Here is a 26,575-nt window from a genome sequence, read left to right on the forward strand (position 1 = left end):
CTGACGTTACGCATAAATTACAAAGACCCCACACCGCTCGTGTTAAACAAAACTTCAGGCGTGAGAATAATAATAATAATAATAATAATAATAATAATAATAATAATAATAATAATAATAATAATAATGCCTGTATTTATGTCCCATAAAAATACAAACCAGTGAAGACCTGCAGAAAAAGCTGTCATAAGTGACAGGTTGGCGAGGCGCAGGCCGCCATACAGGGAAATAGCGCCACAACAGCATTGCAGTGGGCGTGTGAACAGCATCATTCTACGGTTGTTTGACACGATGCGTTTGTTCATGCAGATAGTGGGATGTCTTCAAATCTACACGGCATCGGACGCCCCAGGTGTCATCCCCGCATTCACGCCTGCAGTTTTCGGCCGTAATGATGACTTCGCTGGATGTAACAAGTCCTGGCAACCATCCTGGACCACTGCTCCCTCGCACAAGTACAGCTCATTACCAACGGCATCACCATTTCCTCTGGATATAAACGGACGCCAGCGACCCGCGCCTTCCAGTGGGCGTGTGAACAGCATCATTCTACGGTTGTTTGACACGATGCGTTTGTTCATGCAGGTCAGTAATGACACTTCCATGTTTGCTAAAAAGTCCAGCAATGCCTGTCTTCTGCTGTTCCCACGCCCACGATTGCTACTAGGTTTGCTTGTGCAGTCATTTGATGTGTGTTGCCAGCTGCTCTTGCAGTCGGAAGACGTTGAGCTTAACCCTGGTCCTGGTTCCAGTGGTTCTGGTGTTGTTACGCGGTCTAGAGACAATGAAAGAGATGAAACACTACAGGGAAAGCTGAATGATATGTTGACTTTGTTACAAAGTGTTAAAGCACGCACTGCTAGAATGGAAACGGAACAGTCACGTCCAGTTACTTCCATTACTGAGATTAAAGAATGCCAGGAAACTATGAAGAAGAGCATTTCTGATATTGATGCGAGGCTCTCTGCGGTTGAAACCAAAACATCATCCGATGACGTAGCTCGACAAGAGTTGCTGATGACGTAGCTCGACAAGAGTTGCTAACCCTGCGTGAACTCGCGGACAGCCTGGTTCGTGAAAATGCCAGACTGCAGGTTTCTCAAGCTCAGTTGGAAGACAGGCAGCGAAGAGACAACTTAATATTTTTTGGATTGCCTGACAGTCCATCGGAAACATGGGAAGAAACCGAAGTAAAGCTGTTAGACATGATTTCCAGCTGCTTTAGTCCAGAGCTTACAAAGGATGCGTTTGAACGTTCTCATAGAATTGGTGCATTCTCAGACGGAAAATGCCGCCCTGTTATCGTGAAGTTCCGCTCATTTAAAACTAAGCAACAGGTTATATCTCAGTCTACCGAACTAAAAGATAAAAGTATCACCGTGAGTGAAGATTACTCGTTTCAAACACGCCAGGCCAGGAAAAAGTTGTTTCAGTTCGTTAAGGAACAGGACGGGTATTACAAACTTAGGTACAACAAACTGCATATTAATGGCCAATGCTACAGCTATAACCCTTTTCGCGATTGCGTTTTCATTGAAAGTAATCTTCGGGAACCTACACCATTTTTTGATGGTGAAACTAGTGACGTCACATCTGGCTCGTCGCATACTAAGCATGCTGATCGCTTGAATTCTTCGCCGGACCACCATCAGCATTCAAGTATCGATACACCTGACCTGACAGGTCCTGCGTCGTAGGGATGTGCGAGGGGCGGTGGGTCGGCACCTGGTGCTGTAAACTCTCTTTCTGTTCTTTTTACCAATATAAGAAGCTTATTACCTAAGCGCGATGAACTTAATTCTGTCATTGATTCGTGTGATGCTGACGTTGTGTTATTAACGGAAACATGGCTTTCTTCCATGATAGCCAACAAAGAACTGTTTGATTGTAGTAAGCGTTGTAATGTGTTTAGATTAGATAGAGGTCAGAAATGTGGCGGAGGAGTTTTAATAGCTGTCGCGGATAATATTGTTGCATCACCTATTAATTTTTTTAATAGCTTAGAGTTGGCTTGGGTAGAACTTTGTGCACATTTTAAGAGGATGATTTTGGGCATATGTTACCGTCCCCCATCTTCGAGCCAGACTTTTGTTGACGAATTACATGACGCCCTTAACCTAATCACTGTACGCTTTCCGAGCATGCCTGTTCTCTTAGCTGGAGACTTTAACTACCCCAGTATCGTGTGGACTGATACTCCGCCTTATCTGAGCCCTTTCTCCACTGAATGTAACAAGATTTTGACGACGTGTTTGGACTTCAACCTGTCACAGTTAGTCTCTAAACCTACTCGAACTACTTCATCCACATCTAGCGTTTTAGATCTTGTTCTAACTAACGTACCGCATTTTATCTCTTCGGTTTTGCACCTGCCTGGCCTCAGTGATCATTCCTTGCTGCACTTTGATGTGCAAATTCCTGCTTGTAGCCACCTCAATCAGATTAAGCGCATTACAGATTATAAACGGGCCGATTTTGACACCATTAACCGCGAACTAGCTTTTTTTCTGAACGAATACTTACCTGGGTTCTCACTGCGTTCTGTTGACACCAACTGGAAATTATTTAAGTACGCCGTGGAACGTCTCACTAAAACTTTCGTGCCACTTAGGTCCTTGAGGTGCAACAGGGAATCTCCTTGGTTTAATAATCTTTTAAAAAGACTTTCCAATAAAAAGAAGCATTTGTTTCGCTCTGCCATGTGGTCGAATTCTAAGCAACGATGCGAATCCTATTTCCTCGCGGCAGCTGAGTACAAAACTGCGCTAAAAAGCGCCAAGGACTCATTCTTTAACCATACTTTACCTGCTATGTTGATTAACAATCCTAAACAATTTTGGAACATTGTCAACAAGAAAGACACATCCACAATATTACTCACATCTTCTGACGGCGTTGCGTTTCCACCTAACGAATGTGCTTCTATTCTTAACAATGTTTTCGCGGCAGCTTTTTCTGACAATGTTTCTATTGCAAATCGCGAGGGCCCTGTTTTTGATATTGTTGCCATGGAACCAGTTCTATTTGACGTATCAGGCGTTCTGAATCTTATAGAAAATCTTAAGGTCTCCTCCTCCTGCGGTGTTGACAATATTAATTCTAAGTTTTTGATAAACACAAAGTCATCATGCTCCATAATCCTTACTAAATTATTTGATCAGTCTCTTGAAACAGGTTGTATTCCCAATGATTGGAAAGTTGGGAAGGTGATTCCTCTGCATAAGTCTGGAAATAAACATTCTCCTCACAACTTTCGTCCTATATCACTCACTAGTATCCCTTGTAAGATCATGGAACATGTTATATACTCGCATCTTGTTTCTTTTTTAGAGTCGAATTCCTTTTTCAGCATAACCCAGCATGGATTTCGTAAGTCATTTTCATGCGAAACTCAGCTAATATGCTTCACACATGACCTTCATTGCATCATTGATCGCGGGCTTCAGGCAGATTGCATATTTATTGACTTTTCTAAAGCGTTTTACAAGGTCTCTCATGCGCTTCTCTTCCTTAAATTAAATAACCTGAACATTGACCCTATGGTGCTTGTATGGCTGAAAAGTTTTCTTTCAAACCGTTCACAATTTGTTACAGCAAATAACTTAGATTCACATTCTATACCTGTCCGTTCTGGCGTACCTCAGGGGTCCGTTCTCGGGCCCCTCCTTTTTCTCATCTATATAAATGATTAACCGCCTAACATTTCTTCTTCAATTAACCTTTTTGCTGATGACTGCGTTCTTTACCGTGTAATTAATGATGATAATGATGCCTCTTGCCTTCAGTCTGATATTAACAAGGATCTTGATTGGTGTAAGGAATGGAATATGGAATTAAATATTAATAAGTGTAAGCATGTGCACATTTCTCGTAGTTCCAGCATACCCACTACTTATCAGATTAACAATGTTTCTCTTGAGACTGTGTACTCTTACAAGTATCTAGGTGTTTACATTTCTTCTAACCTATCTTGGACACCCCACGTTGACTATATCGTAAATAACGCAAACCGCATGCTAGGGTACCTTCGGAGAAATTTCTCTCGTTCATCCAGTTCTTTAAAATTATTGCTTTACAAAACTCTGGTACGCTCCAAATTAGAATATTCTGCATCTGTCTGGAGCCCTGGCATTGATTCACTCGTATCCGATTTGGAAGCTGTGCAGAACCGCGCCTGTCGCTTCATACTGTCAAACTATCACCGAAAAAGTAGTGTAACTGCCATGAAATCAAGTTTGTCCCTTCCACTTCTATCTCACCGCAGATCAGTAGCATCATTAACCCTTTTTCATAAAATTTACCACAACAGCTACCTGAAAGAAAGGTTACTAACAAGACCATCTTACATATCAGCGTGCATTGATCACCGCCATAAAGTTGGGGTTCCATCTAGTCACACAAAATGTTTCCATGACTCATTCATACCTAGAACTTGTGTCAGTTGGAATCACCTTCCCCATGATATCGCACGTATAACAGATAACGACGCATTTCGAAAAGCCATTGTTTTTCTTTGAATGTATATTGCTTGTTACTATGTTGTTTGCCCTTTACTTCCTGACATAGTTTTTACTTATCCCCACTGCATTGTGAAGTTTTGTTTTCCTTGTTCGTTTTGCGCATGTTTTTTATGTAATTGTAATGCATTTTCTTCTGTAACTTTGCTGTACGTACATTCATATACTTTTATGTATCCCACTCCTCTCTGTAATGCCCCCGGGCCCTGAGGGTAAATAAATAAATAAATAAATAAATGATACGAGAAGACGGCGTCGAATTGCAACACGGCGATGCTACCCAAACGCTACAAACGCTAATTAGATCAAACTAAAGAAGCGTGGTCCTAGTGAATGCACGATGCAAGCAATGATTGCGATATTTAGGCACGAGAGTAAAACTAAAATATAGAACTAAAACTTATGACATTCAAATATTACGATTTCCCATTCACTGCACGTAACAAATCTTAAGCTCCTTCTCTGTCAATTTTTATTTACATTCGGCGCCTAAACCTAAAAACGGTGAAAGACTACATTAAATCCCAGTTTCTTAAAGACAAACGACACGCTTCTCGGGCATCTCCAGCATTCAATGCGAGAGAGTTAGGAGTCCCGTGTCAGAAAATATCCGGCGTTCGCCGCCGGTGGTATTGGAAGTAAACGCAAAACGGGATTAGTCCAGAATCTCTTGACGTCAATACAGCCTGACGTTACGCATAAATTGCAAAGACCCCACACCGCTCGTGTTAAACAAAACTTCAGGCGTGAGAATAATAATAATAATAATAATGCCTGTATTTATGTCCCATAAAAATACAAACCAGTGAAGACCTGCAGAAAAAGCTGTCATAAGTGACAGGTTGGCGAGGCGCAGGCCGCCATACAGGGAAATAGCGCCACAACGGCATTGTGCAAAGAAAAAAAAAATGTGTTAAAACGTAACATGTACGACAAAATGAGCCCTGCCAAATCTCACAAATCGTTTGTCAATATTAGGAAATTGATTTGCTTGAAAGAAACATTCCTAGAATCATGGATGCAATTCTAACATATGACCCTTTCGCTGAAAGCCGCAAGGTATCGACTAGGCCACAAAAATTGTAAGGCTTGGGAGTCAGCAACGTTTATATGCATGCTATGAGATTTTTCATGCAAAATTCTACCGCGTACCAGCATGCTAAAGAGAATGTGTCTGCCTAATGAGGTCTGCAGGCTCCTGAGGTGTTCCATATTATGAAACTAATTTTAGGATTAATATAGAAGTTACCTGATCTTCAACTCCCCCTTTCACAGATCCTACATTCCTGAAGAAGCGAAGGCAAAGGCAGCTGTTCAAAAATCCTGTCATGCTCTCCGCCAAGAATTTGTGTTAATGAATTTATCGTCGGGTTATTGATACCTGTTTGAAGGGCTCGAAAACTATCCAGTCTGGTCGCACTTCAACTAAGTGAGCCACAAACACGCCGACGTACTTCAAGGCAAGCGTAAAGAACGCCATGTAGTCAAAGATAACCAAGAGCCCATTACTACTACGGTTTTGTTTACTAGCCTAGAGGATTTTCGTTTCAATAGAGTCACATATACCATGTATATCACCTGATACTGCATGTAGATTTCCTTTGCTTATCCAAGGTTAATCTATAGTGAAATGGAAACAGATTATAAATCGACATTTCTTTGTAGGCCACAGCACAGCACCCCTAGGAGCGGCGATTAGTGTGTCAAAAGAAAGTACCAAGACTTCTGCTTGAATAATCAATATCTTGGTCATACAATAGCTGTATACCGACAATGGCAGACAGTACAACCGCAGACCTGGCTGCTGTCTTTTCCCCCAAGAAATATTGGTTTGTAATGCATCGAGACGTACGCGCTCTCTGATGCAGTGTCGGCAAAAGCATACGTTGCTAAAATCTCTGACACCGCCCCGCCTCTGCTAGCCAATGGAGCCGCTGCTGCCCACTTCAGCCGTACGACGTACTCAGTTTTCTGGCTGCTGTTGTCTTTATTCCGGCTAGGAATTGCAAATAGAGGAAGGCATTTGCCAGACGATGGTGGCTTCTTTCGGCCCTGATTTATAGGCGGACCATGAGGTTGTTCGACCGTTTGCCTTTGGCGACCGCTATCAAAGCAGCCTACCACTGCGCAGAGACAAACGACGGCCATCTCCTGAGATCGGACAACAATCTATGTCTTACGCAGTGGCCCAGGATTCACCCTTGTACTTTACTCGCACTCTGGCTCTCCGGCTTCTAGCTTCGTTGCCCGTTTCCACTTCAACGTTTATTCTGATGTTTTTAAGCAACACGCAGTTTTTATGCGAAGCATACTAGCCGCACAACCGAGCTCTTCCTTGCTGCGCCGTGCGCGGCCGCGTAGCTACCACTTGGCCTACATCGGCGCACCACGTGATATGACGTCACAATAGCTGTGAAAGCTGGGGCTCAACTCGTGCGATCGCTTGCGGACGCGCAGCCGCCGCCGGCGGCCTAACTCTCGCTCCTACCGCTAGGAGATACTGACGTCACGCAATTGTATAAAAGGCGACGCTCTCGTTGAGTCAGTTGAGCAGCGAGATGTCGGCCAGGGCGAGGGCGGCTCGCCAGAACGCAAAGCGCAGTTCTTGTCTATGAAATGGCTAACCAGGTGTAGCCAGGTAATGTCTTGTCTATGAATGGCTAATCAGGTATAGCCAGGTAATGTTTAAGTTTTTTAGGCTAGTATGCTGGCTTAACCATAAGCTAAGCCAGACCAATTTATTTTTTCTGGATAGCCACGTTTCCTTCATTTTCCTGCTGTGTATATTTAATATTTTCAGTCGTTCGTATGCATTCCTGCTCTTCATAAAGAAATAGGCCAACGCAGCGTCGTTTAAGTCTATTGTATAAAAACCGTATTATGCCCTGTACTGCACGAAATTGCAGTGAAACACAAAATAAGTGCATTTCGTATTAATAACACAAGCTTAATTCAATAGGCAGTATCTGACACAATAACCTGAATGCTCACAAGCAAACTTTTTTTCTGAAGTTTATGAGTGTGTAGTCAGCCAGGTAGTAAGAATGTAACAGAAACGCGCTCGCGTCTCCTGGTAGATTATTGGCTGGAATTGTTTGGTAGGCAGAACATTATGCTTGGCGGAAATTAGCAGTTTGTCTTTGTAATTGCATTAAGCCAGTGGATAAAGGCGTCCTTGCATCATTCAACAAAATGTACATTCAATTCCATACGGCAGCGGCGTCGGATTCTAATTACTAATGCCTGGTTATACGCTTCGTGTTGATGTTAATAAGTACATCACTTCGCTGAGCGCAAAAAGAAACACGAAAGCAAAGAGACAAATATAGACACAACAAGTGCTCGCTTCAACTTCTCACACCAGAACGAGAACAACAAACATACAAAACCAGAACAAAATGTCACAACATGTAACCCATGTCACAAAACATCACTGAATAAAATTCCAAAATTTCAAAAGTCAAAATGAAAATAAAATATAAAAACATAAACCACACAAAACAAACAAAAACTTCACACACGCTCCAAACCAGCGCCCACCTGTCATTAGGTAATAACACTCGTATCCGCACCCAACAATCACACCCATAATGCGATAGGTTCACATAAACAGTCTATCAGCCGACATAGGTAGGGCTAAAATAATTCAGTTCCTTCTTCGACACCACCACTGATGGATGACTGATCAAATTGTCACCATACTTGATCTATAAATAGGCCTCCATAATTTCTCTGGACACTTTATCCTTATGTGTGAGAAGAATTACGGCGCTCTCAAAACTAGGTTTCTATCCACATGAACGACGGTGCCGAGCAAGATCAGTCGATGATGCAGTATAAACATAATGAGAGAAACGGAATTTTCTTGAAGGCTATAGTTAATGCATCGCTCAATTTGACCAATGCACGCATTAATTTTGTAATTTTTAGGGGCATGTGGACATGTTACTTGTTTTTGCTGGTTTTCTATGTTTGTCTTTCATCCCCTGGTGTCAGAAAAAAATTGAAGTGAGCGCTTGATTTGCCCATAAATATTTTTCTCCCTGTGTCCGTGTTTTCTGCGATCTAGTAAGGGATATCTTCATGCAGACTAGCCGAAATATCTTCTTTGAACTCTGTTATTAATTAGAACACATGTAAATGAAACAAAGAGAAATATTGTTGTTTTGTTTAATTTGCTAGGGACGACAGTTACAAACTAATCTTGCACGTTCCTGAACATGACTCCGGGTAGTGTGTAATATGTAACTGATGCCCCTTCCACCTTAATCGCTTAGATACTTAATTGCATAATATCCGCTTGAATGAAGAGCTAAAGGGAGCTGCTGGTCCTGGCTTTGAGCGCGGTTCGTTCACCGAAATAAATGCCATATGCGAAGTACTGCATAACTTTCTGCCATTTCATCCTCGGCCTCCCTCGCTCAGAATCTAGTAAAACAAGCTGTGCTTAGTTTGTTACAGCTTGTCACTTATGAGTGGAAAATATTTGCTCGTAAATTCGCTCTGCAACGTAGTTCACAGGGCTTGTAGAAGGTTATAGTATCAAATAATATTATTAAAAGTTTAATATTTCCTTTTTGCAGTACAAATGCAGACCTGCCAAAGGCTCCGAAGGCTTGAATGGCAGTGCCCAGCTGTTGACAGCATATAAGCCATGCACCAACCTGACATGTCGCAAAAAAAAAACGATAAAAGTAACAAAAAAAAAAACAATGAGAGAAGAAAATCGATTCAAAAAGAGCGAACGCAAGAAATACACACGTCAGGTGAGAAAACATGTAAAAATATAAGTAACAAAGCTGTGTACTGGAACGAACATCTTAATTTCACAAGAAAATGTTTCACTATGATTGTGGAATTAGAAGAAAATATTTATTTGGGAAACCGGTTAAGAACAGAGGGAACATAATGTTTTCAAAGACACTCGCCGTAGCGTGTACGCACTCTAGGCACGAGAAAACGATCGCAACTTCGCAGATCTTTTACAAGAACATAAGGCGTGCAAAAATCATTTGACCAGATGTGTTTAGTAACTTTTGTTTCAGAAAATAGATGAGAAAAGTCAGGTATATGTAAACGTTCAAAAATGTTGCTATGATCATCACGTGACCTACCATGTAATATTGATTGAAGGGCGGATTTCAGTACAGTGATCACTTTCTTTCGTCAAAAGGCAGAGCAGAAATAAAAGCAGCAAACGCCATAGCGTAACACAATGTAGGCTCAGGCGTATACTATTTGCTTGCGCACATTCATAAGGCAAAGGGACTTGACAGAGTAGAGCAAACACGCAACTTTCCGGAAATGAGAACATACAAAAGACAAATGAGTATTCCAAGACATGTCGGAATCGAAGCATACTTATAAGTATTTGACTGTTGACAAAAGCATAATTTACGGACCTTTACAATGATCACAATTAGGTCTGTTGACACGTCATTTGGAATTCCCTTTAAATAATTGTGAAAAAAATACTCATTGTGTCTTTTTATTGCTAACACTTATTAAGTTATTGCTGAACCATTCCATAACTCGCTGTCATCTCTGTCATCGCTGTCATCATGCGGATGGGCATTTTCGCCGAACATAGAAGGTTTTGAATAGCCCCAGTTATTCATGCTAAAAGGGTTGTTTGCTTAGTTTAACAGACATTTTTTATTGCCTAACTACGCTGTTGTTCAATACGAACTTGAGGTCCGCAACAAAACACAAAGAAACACTGGCAGCGAATTATAAATTCTGGTAACGTCGCAAGTATATTGATATACGCCGATTCTGCGGCATAGCCTTTTTAATTGTGCTTGTATTGCTGAGTACAAGTCAAAACATAAATTTTTCGCATGTACACAGTACACGAAAGTCTCTCAAATAATTCCCGTGAGGTAATCCTACCAACTTGGAGCCATCTACCCCACCTCCCTTCTTACAGTAATGATACCTATAAGATATTCAGGTCGGTAAGCTGCAAAGAGTATCACCAATATTCCCAAGGAGAGATGGTTTATATGATCCGCGATTGAATCTTTTTTATGGGTCATACATGATTCGAAACCTGATTATAATTTTCGAACGTCGATCATTGGACACCCTACGCTTTATGTTAAAAAAAAAAAAAAACAGAGTCGTGACGTACATTGCCTAGGCAGATGTTACGGCTCAACAGGGTTGACATATATCTAGTCATTGCATCCCTACGTTAACAAAGAGGCGTGGCCTTGCCCGGTCTGCTAATACGTCCCACATCGAGAGGGGCGTTGTTTACAACCAATGACCGCAACCGAATCTCCGCACTATTAGAAAGTGTCGGTGTAATGGAAGGTAGACTGTGCAGTGCTTATTTTGAGTTCATCAGAAAGGCTTATATGCAGGCTCGACATGTAAAAGCGACCACTCTGGTGGGCTTTGAAACCAAGCAATAGACCTCTTTAGCAAAACCGCTGCTGAACGCAATCAATGGCATCACTGATTTGTAGCTGCGATACGTGGTAGGAAGTTTTGAGGTCCGCTTTGCTGCAATGCGCAGGAAAATAACGTAAATACCATCATTTCACACTGGTGCTATTCTCATGCCACCTATATCAACACGCAGGCAAGACGCATGTGAAGATTGGTTCGTCGTAGTTGTTGCCTCTTTTCTGGTTGTTTAAAAAATGTTTCGGTATCTTCTGATTTACTGCAGGTTTTCATTCATTTCAGGACGTCGCAATCTGCTTAACCTGTTTCTAATCAATGCACTTGGTAGTAAAATTTCAATTCCTCTCGTATCGCATTTCTTCTTCAGTAATATTCCTGTCCCCTTTTGAGCGGAATTTTATCCATGACGGTCGCTAACTCGTTTAATCGCAACTTTGCACTTTACTCTAGATACCATATCTAATTCCTTAAAAACCTCTTCGTCTAAGATGTACAGAAACGAAACTCGCTCGCATCCACGTGTCCTGAGGCACATATAATATTGCAATTTTATCTTTGCTCTTAGAGGAGCTCGTATTAGGTATACCGACGCGTTTTTCTTGGATGCATCTAGTTTCTTATACAGCAAAAGAAAATTTTCATAAAACATCTTCTTTCGTTGGAAAACAATTGGCGGATTCCATTAGTTGCAGTCTGCAAATAACACAGACAGCTGCATGATTGCGAGGATGAATGCTATTCTGCCTATTTCAGGAAACTAAGGCGGTTAAGTACCAAGCCGTGTACACAGCAGGCCGGCTAAACCCGTTATTATCTAGGTCGATAATCGACGCAACTATTTCAACCGGAGCGGTGGCCTCGTGCCCAGTTGGACGACCAAATGAAGACCGCAAATACACGATGGAACCTTTGTATATTGATTCGAGCACAATACAATACTTGAAGTAAATACATTATTCTTGCCACCAAAAAGGTATTGCATACAGTCGCACGGGCGAAAATAGAGAGGTTACGTCCCATCCATCCTTTCGTCCTTTCCCGTATTTCTTCCGCTTTTTCATTCCAGTAATTCGTATTTTCCCCGTATTTGTCCAATGGGACTTTCAAATAAACTCCGGGCTTTGTAGCCCATCTTACTCCACAGAAAATTTCCGGTTCCTCTTCTCATTCCCCGTGCCAGACTCCGAGACTTTCCTTTAAATTAACAGCACTACCAATCTGCCTGCAATACCTTTGTGCTACTATCAAAGCTTCCGAAACGCTTTCGCGGTCTTCACAAAAAAGCGCCACATCATCAGCGTATGCCAATATTTTCACTTCACATACTCCCAACGTAAAACCACGGATGTATTCGTTAGCATTTACCATTCTACACAATGGTTCCAAATATATAGCAGAGAGGAGAGGAGACTGGACATCCCTGCCGCACAGATGCTCTTACATCAATTCTTTCAGATAACACTTTGTTAATTATAAGGCGTGTAGAACAACATGCATATGCCATTTTAACTCCTTTCAATACAACGGCACCAACACCAATATGTTCCAACAAACAGTACAATATTTCATGAGACACACGATCAAATGCTTTTTCAAAATCAACTTGAACCATTGCCACTCTCCTGTTTAGAGCATCGCAGCACTCGAACTCACTACGCGCTACATGAATATTATTAAATATGCTTCTGGTCTATATTCCACATGTTTGATGAGGTCCAACAATATCTTTTATAATGTATTGCAATCACTTAGCTAACACCTTCATCGGAATTTATAACCAACATTTGTTAACGTGATCGGTCTATAGCTTGTAACTTTTAAAAGCATGGCTGGCTCATCAGTCTTGGGAACCAATACCGTATGCGCGTTGCTAAACGACGGTGGCAGATAACCCACATCAAAGCACTTCTTGAAAAGCCTATAGAGCATGATAGCTAACTCACTTTTAAGGCTCTTGTAAAAGGCCGCACTCAAACCATCTGGTCCCGGGGACTTCCCGACATTCAATTCATCAATGGCTTTTCTATTTCCTCCAAACTTATTTCGTTCTCTAACTTTTCAGTAACTTATTTGCCTAATATTGGCATCAGAGGCAAGAAGTTATCTCTAAACCCTTCTTCACTTGGTGCTTTGCTCGAAAACAGCTCACGGTAATGCTCCACGAAGGCGCTCGTAATTCCGTCTTGATCATCATGCCTCTGCCCCTTGTATTCAATAACCGTTATCTCGTTCGCGCGCGCATATCGCTTTTCATTAGCGAGGGTGTGTTTTGTTGGCGTCTCGCCACCGAGCCATTTTTCTGTGCGCGCTCTTATCGCAGCGCCTCTGTACTTCTGGGCATCCAAAGCTTCTAGCCTAACTTTGATGCCTTTTATATCATGCATGAACATACCCGGCATTCGTTCTTCTTCACGCCCTAAATATTTTAAGAGCTCTTGTAGTTGCTTTTCTTCTTTCTTTTCCTCATACTTAATAATGCAAGAGCGATCAATTGCATTCATTTTAACCTCCTGTTTAAATCGTTCCCAGGATTCAATACAGCATGTTTCGCTCTCATAAAAAATATCAATGCTTTCCTTAACTTTTCTTAAAAATAGTTCGTCTTCTGTAAGCCTCCAGTTTATTTTCCATAAGTTCCAGTTCATTTTTGATTTACACTGCTTCGTTCCGCCCAGCGTGACCGTAACTAAGCAATGGTCACTAAATGACGCTTGCGTCACTTCATACTGTTCACAGGTAGGCGAAAACTCCGGCGACACATATATTCATGTGTGAAATGCACACATTTCTCACCATTCACCAGGACTGTTACGTCCTCTAAGCTACACTCATTGCGGACACACTTCAGTAATTCTGCACTTTGGTCTTTTCCAACATTTCTATTCGAACGATCTTTAGAGTGTACAACACAGTTAAAATCTCCCAAAAATATAAGCGCACGACTGCATTCAAGGAAAGGCACCAACTGCTCAAAAAAGTCGCGCCGTTCTCTTTGTGTCGTTGGTGCATACAGGACCACCACCCTCACCGCACAGGTTTCGTAATTGATGTCACACACGACGAAACGCCCCCTTGCACAATTAACAGAGATAATCTCTTTCGGCGAGTTAAAGATGGAGGGTTGTTTCTAATGCATCTATATGTGCGGCAGATGGTTTTAAGGTTTTGTTTCCTACGTGACCAAAAAGATGCATTCCTGAGAACCTTTATGCAAATGATGCTGTCCAGTGCAATTCCAGAGTTTATAGTCTCTTCATGCTCTGCTCGGGGATACACTGTGTCACGCTTCCTGCGAGAAGTGGTGTGGTCGTTCAGGTTTTTGCGCGTGCGGTACTCTGTAGAGTATTTAGCGACGGTACCACCTAAGCGGCTGTACAAGGATCTTATTCCACAATTGTTCCCAGCTCCATTGTACAGAACCTTATACTGTGAAGGCCCAGGGAAAGACGTGCTCAAACAAGTTAAAAACGTGACTGTTGCACCGGGCGTAAAAACATTCTTTTTAAATTGCATACAGGAACCCTCCCAGTCAAAACATGGATGGAAGAAAAGAGCCTTTTTGTACGTTGGGGCTCAAACTGTCTACTATGTAGGAAACCTGAAACAGTTGAGCACGTGTTTCTGGATTGTTGGGTTGCGGTGTTTTACTGGGATGTGTTACAAAGGACACTTAAAAAAGACCTGCCATTGACGCCACGTGGAATTCGGTACTTGACAACTGTTAATGATGATCTTCAGTATGACCTCATCATGCTATTGGGCCCTCACAGTATTTGGGGGAGTAGGATGGCTTATAGACACTGTGATGTCGATGCACGATCTGTATGTGATTATTTTGTTGAACAAGTGTATAAACTAAAAGAAAGTTTGAAGCAGCAAGACGCTGCGGAGGAGGTCTTGAGTCTGATGGGCGAACTTGTGTTAATGAAAGTCCATTAGACACGGTTGCCAGCCAAAAGGCATGGCAACCACGATCTTTTACTGATGTATTTGTACCAATTCATGCAATAAAGAAAAAAAAAGGAGCGGTGGCCTTGTGGTAGAGTATCTGCCTAGCATTCGGGAGATACTTGGTTCAATCCCTGGTGTCACCGGGTACCCTCCGGTTTAAAATGAATGCAATGGCTTGATGATTCTCATGATCGGCTCTTCTGGGGTTAAATGCTTTGGAAATGGGTCATCGCCCAAATAGTTGCGCCAATGAACCAGTGATTCCTTTCGCCATCGGACAAGCATAACTCCGCCTTCTGCGGCAGAAGCACTTGCGTGACCATTTATTTTTAACCACAATGGTGCATGGCTCCATTTCCCAAACATTTCACACCAGAAGAGCCGAAACCCAGGCCGAGGGAAATCTTGTACCAATTGGAGATCGGTGGGTACCGGTACCTAAGATTTATAGTGGTACCTTCCGAATACGAAGCAGATGCTCTTCCCAGTGCCAGCGCTTACAATCTAAGACTGGTCCGAAATTGGAATTTTGAGTCAGATCGGGTGAGCGTCAAACAAAACTCCGTCCTTTAAATAGTGACAACATCAGTTCAAGCAGATTTTGTGGTGTTACCAATAATGTATGTCGGGAAGAGCAATTGGCTTTGGCCACTTGGGACATTGTAAGGAAGCTAACCGGTGAAACAACAGGACAGAGGCAAGAAAACACAGGGCGTTCTTCTTGCCTCCATCGTTGTCGTTTGCGCGGTTTTATTTTAGTATGTCGGTAACTCGTATAATAAAATAAAAACGAAAAAAAAAATCCTTCGCTCTGACACGCTTCCATATAAAAGTGAAACTCATTGAAAACGTGAATCTGCAGCAGCTTGTAGCTACGAGACATATATTCATCCCGAGTAATTTGAACTGCACACTGGTAAACACTTATAGGTGCATACGATTGCGCTTCTCAATCGTAAAAGTAGCAATAGGGAACAAGAAGCTTAACAAGAACGGATGCAATATCGGACTCGAGTAGTAGGGCCATTCAGAGGGGAGCCGACCATATGTGTCCCAAGGGCACTACTTCGGTGCCGTCAAACACCGAGGCCATGAATGAGACACCCGGAAGAAGGTCCCTACTGAGAAGAAATCGAAATCACGAGAGGGAGAACGTCGGGAGCTTCCCAAATAAAACATTTTCGCTTCTTCCCATTGGCTATGGCGCTATTCTGGTTTATCGACTCTCATAGCAGTGGCGAATGTTGGCATCACAGCGCAATTTATGACGCGATCGTTTATGGTCTCAGGCAAGACGTTTTAGCTATCAAGTCGGATGCAGTTGTAGGGTACTGACGGTGAAACCTCTGCTAGGGAGGAAATTTTATGGAAGAATACGAAGTAATATATGATTCGTCAACCGGTCTACCGGCTTGGTATAGCTCAAAAAATAAATTAAGGTTGAACATAGTGGGGTAACCGGCAACACAACCATGGCGGGTTCTTCCTCTCGACTCAAACATCAAGGGCGTAACTTATCTGTGATTTTTAGTTAGGAGACCAAAATTGGTAATCGTTTTACTGAGCGTTCAGCTGGTGGTCAGCTATGCTTCATTGATCGATTCAGTCTGCCGATTAATTTTATAAACGAACAAAGAGAAGAAAAATGAGCTTGGTGTTTTTCGATAGAATGTAAGCTCCTAAAAAAAAGAAAGCAGCACTCTTACTGAACTCGAAGCTCTTAGAAGGCATAGAATAGCGAGAACCAAAAAAAAAAAATAAACAAAATAAAACGGTATCACCGAAAGAGTCATTATTGCTAACGAGTAATCTGTCGCTTAAAGACTTCCGGAGACAATATTGCGCCTTACGGTTATATGACTCAGTCGTTAGGTAACATTTGCTCTTAAAGTACTTGCGGACTTGCATACCGTAAAGAAGAAAGCAAAAAGTGACCCTAAATGGTAAAAGGCAATTATAACCTGGTTTTGGTGGCCCCGCAGGCGGCCGATTTCTTCGGGTTTATGTTTCAGTTCCTCCCATTAGAGCTAATGCATAATGACGCGATTTTGTTTTTTACTTTCTATGGTTTAAACGCGTGAAGCGGCAGCGTAGGAACTACATGTTCTCCACTGATAAAGTTCAGGCCTTGGGAAGTCCTTCCCTGTTGCAAAATGTGTTACTCAACTTATACGGATTGCGTACACGATAAACCTGCACGAAAACGAGTGGAACTGTAGCGAAGGTTGGCTCCCTAATTCTCGCCGGTCCTGCTTACTTGCAGGCAGAAAGGAAAGTTGTAAAAAGGTAAAAAAAGTTTTAAATTAAACCGACCCGGATGCTCGAAGGAATAAAAGTCCCAATAAATGTGCACCGCACGGAAATTTAACCCAAGCCCTTCGTATCTCTATCTAAGGTCATCAACCATTGCGTTATATCAACCCTTCTTTTAAACATTGTATTTATTATACAGACATTGTTCTATATTTATATCAACTACTTCCACTGGTTTTGTAAAACGTAAATAATGACAGGTTAGAAGAAGAGTTGCGTTGTCCAAATATACTATTAAAACACAACATTGGTGCGGCTGGAGAACTCAGTGTCATGCCAGAGGTATACCTGGTGCATCACTTTGTCGCATAACCAGTGCTTCGGCTTCACAGGGGTCCTGTATAGTAGCGATGCGTACAACTTTTGAGTAAGGACTAAGCCATATAAGATGTAATCACCTAAAAGAGCGTTAAACGCATGGCAGAAAGGTTGGCTCACTTTAAGAAATACAACAGTGCAGGAAACCGGCAATGTACGTGCTCCCTTTCTTATTTTCTGCCACATAACATGGATCACTCTTTACTACTTTTTAAAAATCCCGTACGCAGCTGTCTTTACTCACCAGACGTGACGACGACTCAGTTGTGACGGCGATCTCACCATTAAGTTCGCTTGCTGCCGACACTTTCGCATCATATTCGATCAGACATTCATCCCGTTATTCGAGCACCTCAGCAATAAAAATGTCGCACACTTGGAGGCAGGAGGTGAGGGCGCGTTCGCTGGGTGCAGGCCACCTTTCACTGAGAGAGCCTAGTTTGCAAGCTCTGGAACGGCTTCTATGGCTGGTGAAAACGAAGCGACGGCTCCGGTTTCGGGTGGCTTTAATTTAGGCTGCTGCTAGAGCGCACAACTCGCCATGAGCCAATAATCACGGAATTCGCGTATAACTCGCAGTTTAAGTTATTTTATTCATTTACGTAAATAACGAAAGCTGTTTAGACAACATTATTGGCAAAAAAGACCCTCCAGAACTTCGACTCTGAATATCTCCGCAATAAATGCATCTTCTGCTGCCGCTGAAGCGACAACAAAGGCAATAAATGCCGAACTATTGTATTTTGTTCACGCACTTTCGATAGAGCTCTCGCCAGTGTGGTTTTCGGAATATTTCTGTGCGTTCAATAAACCAGGTTTCGCTGTAATCAGCACATCGTGTTGATGTGCAACCACACTTAGTCTCCTAAAATTCCCCTTGCACAGTGAGGACCATATCGGCGGCTTTAATACCTCTTATCAACGGCTTTGAACGCTGTAGTAGAGGTTTAAATGGCTTTTTACTTGTTAGCTAACCACTGCAATATAGTTCACGAATTATATAATGCAGGCAACGCAATGGCCAATAAACATCGCCATTTGACTCTCCTACCAGCGGCACTCTGGTGGAGATTCATGTCTTTCCTTGCACAGACCCACTCGCTTCTTGTAGACAAGTACGAAAGAAGTTGAAAAGATCGAGTTTGCTTTTGATTAAATGAGACGCCTGCTCTGCCTCGCTGAACTTACTGTTATTCTGCAGCAAAACTTTATGCCAACTAATGGAGAAGTTCTCAGAAAGAAACGCCTTTAACGAATAAACATTTCTGCCACGAAGCTTGATAGCATAGTTGGCAAACGTCTTTGATCTCAGCGCTTCTAAAACATATTTATCTAGCATCAGCAACGCTCCTATACTAACCCGTCTATTTGTTCTCAAAATCTACATCCAAAAGAATGTTGAAATTACGTGGCGTGAATGACAGACAAAAGCGTGACTAGGATCCTGTTGTCCTTATTGGTAGAAAATGTGCTTGTTTTCGATTTATCCATTGACATTGAGCGCTTGCGACAACTCTTTTCAACACAGTAGTATGTTTCCTGCTTGATACAGACTCCGCCGTTGGGAACGTTTGATCGACATATTTCAAGCAACCGGGTTTGACAAAGAAAAAACAGCGGACGACGCACAAGATTGGCCCATCGATTTTTTTTTTTTTTTGCCAGCTGTGTTATGGTTGGATGATATTTGATAAGAAAGCAAGGCGAGGAAGACGAATCCAGCTTGCTAGAAACGTGTATCGCTACCATTTCAAAACAGCCTCAGGGTGAAAGATTTGCGAATCTAGAAGATTCGTGCGCCGCCTAGTGCGAAGTCGCGACAAGTATAGAGAGCAGTGTTTCTGGGTTCTTTTTTGGGTCAGCGGCTTTCCCTGCCTTCGCTTCAGCCTCTACCCATTGAAAATAATTTCCGTTATAGCGTCTTGTGCAACACCGCCGGCCCGTACATGCTGCTGTCATCTTTGCCAGTGACGTAAGGACAATGTTGCGTAAGAGCGAACAAAGATTAATAAAGAGTACGTGCTCTTTGGTTGCGATTTCGAGCCTTCACGTGCCCTGCTACAAAGTATTTCACACGTACGAGATGTTAGCAAGGACTATGGGCACTGACACTTATGGAACAAGTCAACGACAGCGATACAGAAAACTCCGAAAATGTCAACTGCATTATATTAAAAACTCTGTACTTGAGGAAGAAAGCGAGACTGCAATTTCTGCCCTCCAAAAACCTGAAAACATATGAATTGTTGGAGAGCAATCGATCTCACTGCGCGGGATCCTATATTGTCACGTAAAGAATTTACGCAATGGAAAGACACAACAAAGGAACGCAACATTTTATTGAACCAGCTGGCACTCGATCACAAAGACCGACAGCATACGACGTTAAGCGAATGCTAAAGAAAATAGCGAAATGACACTAATTGTAGTGTGCCCACACTACTAGGTTTAGGGGCGCCAGGAAATCGTTTATGTAATTTCGGTAGAATATGTATTCATTTATTAGCATTTTTGTGGGTGCTTCATCGGCCTATTCAACCAACCTTATCTTTTTCGTTTGCCATTCTTGTATCCCTGATGTCACACTGCATGACAGAGCAAAAAAAGCGCAAACTTCACAATGGACAGAGAAGGGCAGACGAGACACAGGCGCTATGTCTCGTCTGCCCTTCTCTGTCCATTGTGAAGTTTGCGCTGTTTTTGCTCTGTGATGAACCAACTAGCTCGAGATGTCTTCCTCACACTGCATGCCCACTGTGACTTTGTTGAAAAATCACTCAGCTAATTGTATCTACTTGCAGCTAGTGCTAAGTTGCAAACGCTATTATATGCCGCTTCGGGAATTTTGTTACAAAACTGGAAGTTCATAAGGGTTGCGGCGTCCATTTCTTTGCTCGAACGAGGCGGCAAACCAGTAATTATTATCCCTTCACTCTCCCACTGGCAGATGTTATGTCTTCAAACTGCAGTTAAAGCTTGCCTCTTCTTCGTCATCTTCAAATTTCGGTGTCATAACAACTTTTTAATAAACTACTATCGCCACAATATTGTCCAAGTATTGTAGCATTGATCGAATCACAACACCTAAGAAGGTGTAAATTGCTGTGGCAGCATAGAGATTAGGCCCGTTATCTTATTACCTCCTCTCATAATTTTACCTTTTCGCATTAGCGCTTGCTTATACTGAACACTCCGGCTTCATTGTCTGCAAAATAAGAGACCAAAATTGAGAGACGAGAACTGCAAGAGACGGGCACACCTGTGTAAAAATATCAGTTGCACGGAAATGAAAAGCGGCGAGACAAGTTGCCATCAGCTGCTGGCAAGCGTAGGTTTCCAGTCTAGGCCCGATCGGTTATTTTGTTTTACCCATCTCCTTGGAATTAGATTACTGCGATGTTACAGTAAGAATAAAGCCCGCGTCTACTACGCTTCCCGTACAGCCTTCCATGGCAAGCTAGGAGTCGATGGCATCGAGTTCAATACGCAAAGTACAGGTGCAAGCGAGGTTTTCAGTGGTCCTCTACTGAGAGAATGAAGCTAAATTTTAACCAGGTAATGTCTTTCACGGGGAGTCATTGAACTGAATTAAACCTATATAGAAATAAATGAACAATGCCAGCACACCGCCCAGCTATTTTCCATTATCATCTGGCCAGAGACACATCACTGCAGTCCTCTAAACAAATCTGCTTACAAATTTACATACGGACGTTTCTCAATCGCTCGACTGAAAATGATATTGTTTGTACGAATAAAGGCAGCAACATAAAGCGCCAGGGCAAGCAAAAACAAAGGTGAATCATTGTACGGCACAATCATGACCATGACATCAACAAACGGGAGCTATCACAGCCTGTCAAGGAGCACCGACACTTGGCGGACGCATACGTCACCATATCCTGGATATGAAACTCCCGAGATCAGCCGTCATGTCTGTTATATATATTTGGCGGTCGCTTTGATAATAACGCCTCGTAGTGTTCGCATTTGGCGGGATGTATGTCTATGTTATTCAAGTGTTACGGATTTTATATGTATTTAGTCATTTTCCGTCGTTGTTCATAGCCGCAGCGTCCGGTCAGCACGATGTAAAATCGGCCTCATGGCAATATAATTTATTCAGGTGACCAGGCATATCGGGTTATGAATGGCGTTCGCAGAGGTTTCTAAAACGAGGCAGATGCAACCCAAATTACACTCTCAAGCCTCATAACAGGCCAGGCCCAAATTTAACCTTTAAGAAAAGAAAGCGTCCTTCTCTGGGAATCGAACTCCTTCCCATCTGATCACCAGGCGAGGGTGATAGCCAACTGCGACGCACCGTGAACGTGAGAAACGGATGTTAATTTTCTTTGTCTTACGTTCCTCCCATCTTCATGGTAACGTATAGGCGCGACGACGAAGGATTCACCCCCGTCACCAGGAAGGAGCATGGCCGGCCACAGCCGCGTGTCGAATAGTGTCGAATAGAGTTACTATATATTCTTTGCCACACTTCCGTGTTTCTTTTGTTTCACCGTCAAGCAACCGTGTAGCACCGTGAAGGCAACCCGACGGGCACACTAGCTACATTGCATCATCCGTAATCGGTACGGCGGGCCGCGCTGTGTGCGAGCTGTAGCAACGTCGACTTCTTTCGTTTGGGACAGATAAAGTAATTCCTTCTCGACTGCTTTCAAGTCTGGGTGCTTGGCTCCCGCAAAGAATACGTATGGCTTCACTGCACAACTTGATTGCTTTTGCGCTACCTTCGCGCAACTCTGGCAAAACCTATATAGTAACTCTAATGTCGAACACCGCCGCACGCCACCTGCCGGGAGCTTCGAAGACCAAACAGCGCAACGAGAGCGCGCCATCGCCACCGATAACCGCTGGAAGACTTTCCCCACATCCCTCTTAAGAGGTCGTAAGTGACTCCTAGAATTTGTTTCTGTGTTCCGTCAGAAAAACGTTTTTGCAGTGGTGAGACCTCTGATCTGCGCTTCACGCTAGACCTGAGTCTTATGCACACGTGGCCTAAAGCAGAATTCAGAGGTAGCCCGTAACGACGCTGGCCGATCAAAGTAATTGTGGGGTGCTGTTTTGTAGCCTGGCTATTGTTTTTTTCGTGAGCTTTTTTGACGCGTGCTGTTTTTCTTTCGGAGCCTGTCATTCTACCTTTCGCTCGGCTCTTTGTTTCCTGCCGCTATGCCCAATACTGCTTTGTGTATATATGGTATTTGTTTTCGTTTATATCATGCTGCGATGAATCGTCCGTATATATTATATATTCTTATTTATACAAAGTCAAAATTGCATAAGGTGCAAATTCTCTCCAGTAATGTGATTTTTCTCATTGTCTCAATAATTTTTATACTTCACTTCTTCACATAAGGCATTTTTATTAGACACGGACTTGCGATGAATGTGGTCGCTTTTATATTTGGTTTCAGTACGCAGGCGCACTGATAGGACGAACATTTGGTTCCTGGTAAACCCAGGAGCGAAGCGCATAAATGTCAAAATATGTGTCAGACCTATCGCATTGACTTTATTACGCAGCTGTGAAAACTTTCGCTTAGCATGGGACTTGAAGTAAAATTGCGCTGAAGAATTTTAAGCTCACCCTATGTACACGACGCTGATACATTCAGCGATTCTTAAGCAAGAAAGTATAGAGCATACTTGAGATTGCAGCGCGGTAGTAGCACGGACGAGACGAGAAGAAAGCGAGTACGTTACTACTTCGCTGCAAATTCAAGTATGCCAAACTAACTAGCCACTCAGTATGTTTTAAATACAGAGACTTGTTTCATTGAAGGCAGGAATTCTATAGTGAACGTTTGTAGCAAATGGTCTGTGTTGGTAAGCTGCTTTGCTTGGTCGTGGAATCGTTTAAAAAATCCACTTTATTCTGTTCCGTTCGTGTTGTTTGGAATATGTAGGAATTATTTGCGCTAAGAATAAACAAGCGGAGATTCATAAAGTTGCATGAACATAGGAGAAAAAACATCTGCCACTAAGGGGTACGCGCAAAGCTAGCAAATCGGATATTCGCGAATGTAAATGCGTGCAATGAAGTCAAAACCGATTATAAGAGCACAAAGCCAAGACATTGATCACAGAGCAGCAGAGAGAGACATATCCGTAGCAGACTTCACGTGCCTGCTTTGCGAAAGGACGCGATACTTTTGGGCGTACGATCCGCGTGTGTCGAAGCGGGGTTCAACCACGCGGGAAAGAATAAGGCGGCTTTTATACCGTCTAAGTACAGACTGCCTAAAAGGTGATCCTTTTTACTTAGAGAAAGGTTATGGGCGTGTTTTCTACGCGCTGGTACTACTTTATACGATTCCAATTATTCCCGAAGGAGGAAAGAAAATTGCACATGGCAGGTAGTGGGCGCTGTATAAGAAACAGAATTTCTGTAACACTGTAAATATATTTGTAATATTCCTCACAACAACCTTGATGCAAGGAATCGACATTCAGTACTGTATGCGTTTAGTTCCGGCGCAATCCAGCGTATTCCACTGAGAAAACGTCTTCGCAAAAATGTTGAAAAAATATGATTTTCGAAATATTATTGCAGGCTGGTTTTCGCACAAATTTGCTGGATATTTCAGTGTTTCTGTTGTCCTTGTCTTCCTGCGCTAAGCTTCCAGCAAATATGATTCACAAATTGTTTTCATCTAGTCAAGCTGTCATAGGCGTAATTTCAATCGTGATGGCTTCCCAAGCGGTTATTAAAAGCAGGACAACCTTCTTGTGTATAGATGATTTAAAATGAAGGTCGGCAGAAGATGCAAGATACTCCTCCACACGCCTAATGTTAGTTGCAGGGTTTCCACAATAAAGAGCACGGCATTGAAAATGTCTACAGCAGTACGCAGATAGGTCATAGTAATGTCATTGCCTGAAAGCTTCAGGCATCAATCGAGAGAATTTGCCTAAGTAGATTTCGTACTACAAAGCCGTGTATTTTTTCTGGGATGTAAGAAGTGTTCAGTGAATGTGTAGGAAGGCAAACCGTGATCCAGTGGCGCATGTTCAAAAATCGTATTTTTTCATAGTCTCTTCAAGCTGTCTCGTCTGGACTACCCTAAAGATTGATTGAGCAACTTAGCGAAAATGCTTTTCTCGCAGTATTTAAAAGTAAAAAGGTGAATAATTGTTTCTTCGTACCGCTCCAACGCGTTCATCATTATGTCTCAGCATTCACTAAGCAAATACAACGTCGCGTTGTACTTACCGCTGTGCACGGGTATCTAAAGTATGCGAAAAAAAGTAGCTCTCACTAGCTCACTCTATACAAAAGCGAGCATTACGGGTTATCCGGAACTTACCGCTTTCACAAAACTGCAGGCATTTATTTAAGTCCTATGGCATATATAGAAATACGTCAGCAGCAGACATACAACCTCTGTGACGAAATATTAGGACAGTACAAAGTATATAAAAGAGCATTCGAAAATAGGTATCCCAGCACGATTAGCACATATGAACTTCGAAAACAACGAACGGAAATACCTCTTGTACGGGCAAATCATGATCTTCAGAGGTTAGGTTGGCAAACTCGTAAATTAATTAATCAGCACTCCATTATCTTGGGCAAATAAAACTGCACTACTTCTAATCGCAAATATAAAATGGAAATTATTGAAATGCTAATAGATGATCCTTGAAATATGAAATTTATCGTACTGCTATTGCTCTCTGGAATACGTTTGTGGTTTTATACTTAACTCTGTATTTTAATATTTATGACAAAAAATAATTTCTGTCACATCATGTGAATGTTTTCTCCTGATTTCAGCAGTCTGTCGTGCCGCCAATCTTCCGGGTGGCGTGGCCTCGTTAGGCGATGTGTGCAATCTCGGATAGCATTTTTCTGTGGTCTGAAACAAATTTGGAAATAAAGGCGAATTGATACTCACTTTGCTACTTAAATGCATCAATGTCCGACAAAAATGCCTTACTACTTGAATAAAAATGTATGTTTTCCTCTGCAGGAAAGACTACTTTTGAGCGCCTCACTAAAAAGCACGCGCATTACACGCATGTTCACCACACTTGGTTTATTCTTCTCTTTGCGGCAGCAGAAAGAAAATTATTCTCAGAATAATCATTCATACGGACAAAAAAATAAAACTGTTTTTAAAGCCTTCTGAAAGATGGATACGATTCAGAGAGAAAATTAACATGTTCTGCCGCATCCACAAGCATAAAAGGCGGTAAAATTAAAGATTTCGGCAAGGGTGCATTTTTGTCCTGGATTTCTGTTCGACTCAAACTTGTAGGCCATGCGTCTACTTGGTAAAGTCGGACGAGGGGGAATGTAGGGACGAGGCGACATGGGGTGGCGAGCACGCACTTGCCGTAGCAGCGTCTGGAAAAGTTATCTCTAGGACACAGGAAGTGATGAATAGCGAAAGAATAAGCTATATATATATATATGTGAAGGTAGGAAGCCAACAGTCGGCGAGGCCAAGGAAAGCATTTTTGGATTGTACTTTGTCTTTTTTTTTTAATTTTTACTTGATAATCAGATAAATTAGTAATGTAATGTGTTTAGGGGAAAGATTTCTTTGTGTTCAGGACAAAGATTCTACTTTGTCTTTATTTATCTTTCCCCTAAACACATTACATTACTAATATATGTGATTATCAAGTAAAAATTAAAAAAAAAAGACGAAGTACCATCTCCAATGCTTTCCGTGGCCTCGCCGACTGTTGTCTTTTTTCCTTCATGTATTCTAACTAGCACCTTCATTTCCTCTATATATATATATATATATATATATATATATATATATATATGAAGGAAAGAAGCCAACAGACGGCGAGGCCCAGGAAAGCATTGGGAATGGTACTTTGTGTTTTTTTTTTAATTTTTACTTCGATAATCACATAAATTAGCAATGTAATCTGTTCAGGGGAAAGATAAATAAACACAAAGTAGAAGAAGAAACAACGTGCCGATGGTGGGATCCGAACCCACGACCTCCGAATATCGCGTCCGGTGCTCTTCCAACTATATATATATATATATAGATAGATATACAGTTGAATCCCGCTAT

The 26,575-nt window shown here is 42.2% G+C and overlaps 1 protein-coding gene across 1 annotated transcript in view; it reads left to right on the plus strand.

The window, feature by feature from the left end:
• The first annotated feature begins 291 nt into the window (after positions 1 to 291).
• Positions 292 to 26,575, plus strand: part of LOC146186714 (uncharacterized) — a 150,359-nt gene continuing 124,075 nt past the window's right edge. Inside the window, exon 1 of the mRNA XM_084608096.1 lies at positions 292 to 585. Within this exon, the coding sequence (XP_084464222.1) occupies positions 292 to 585 (294 nt within the window). The remainder of the gene's footprint in view (positions 586 to 26,575) is intronic.

The sequence above is a fragment of the Amblyomma maculatum genome, chromosome 6 (assembly GCF_055883805.1).
Source record: "Amblyomma maculatum isolate TAMU_Amacu chromosome 6, ASM5588380v1, whole genome shotgun sequence".
Taxonomy (NCBI): Eukaryota; Metazoa; Arthropoda; class Arachnida; order Ixodida; family Ixodidae; genus Amblyomma; species Amblyomma maculatum.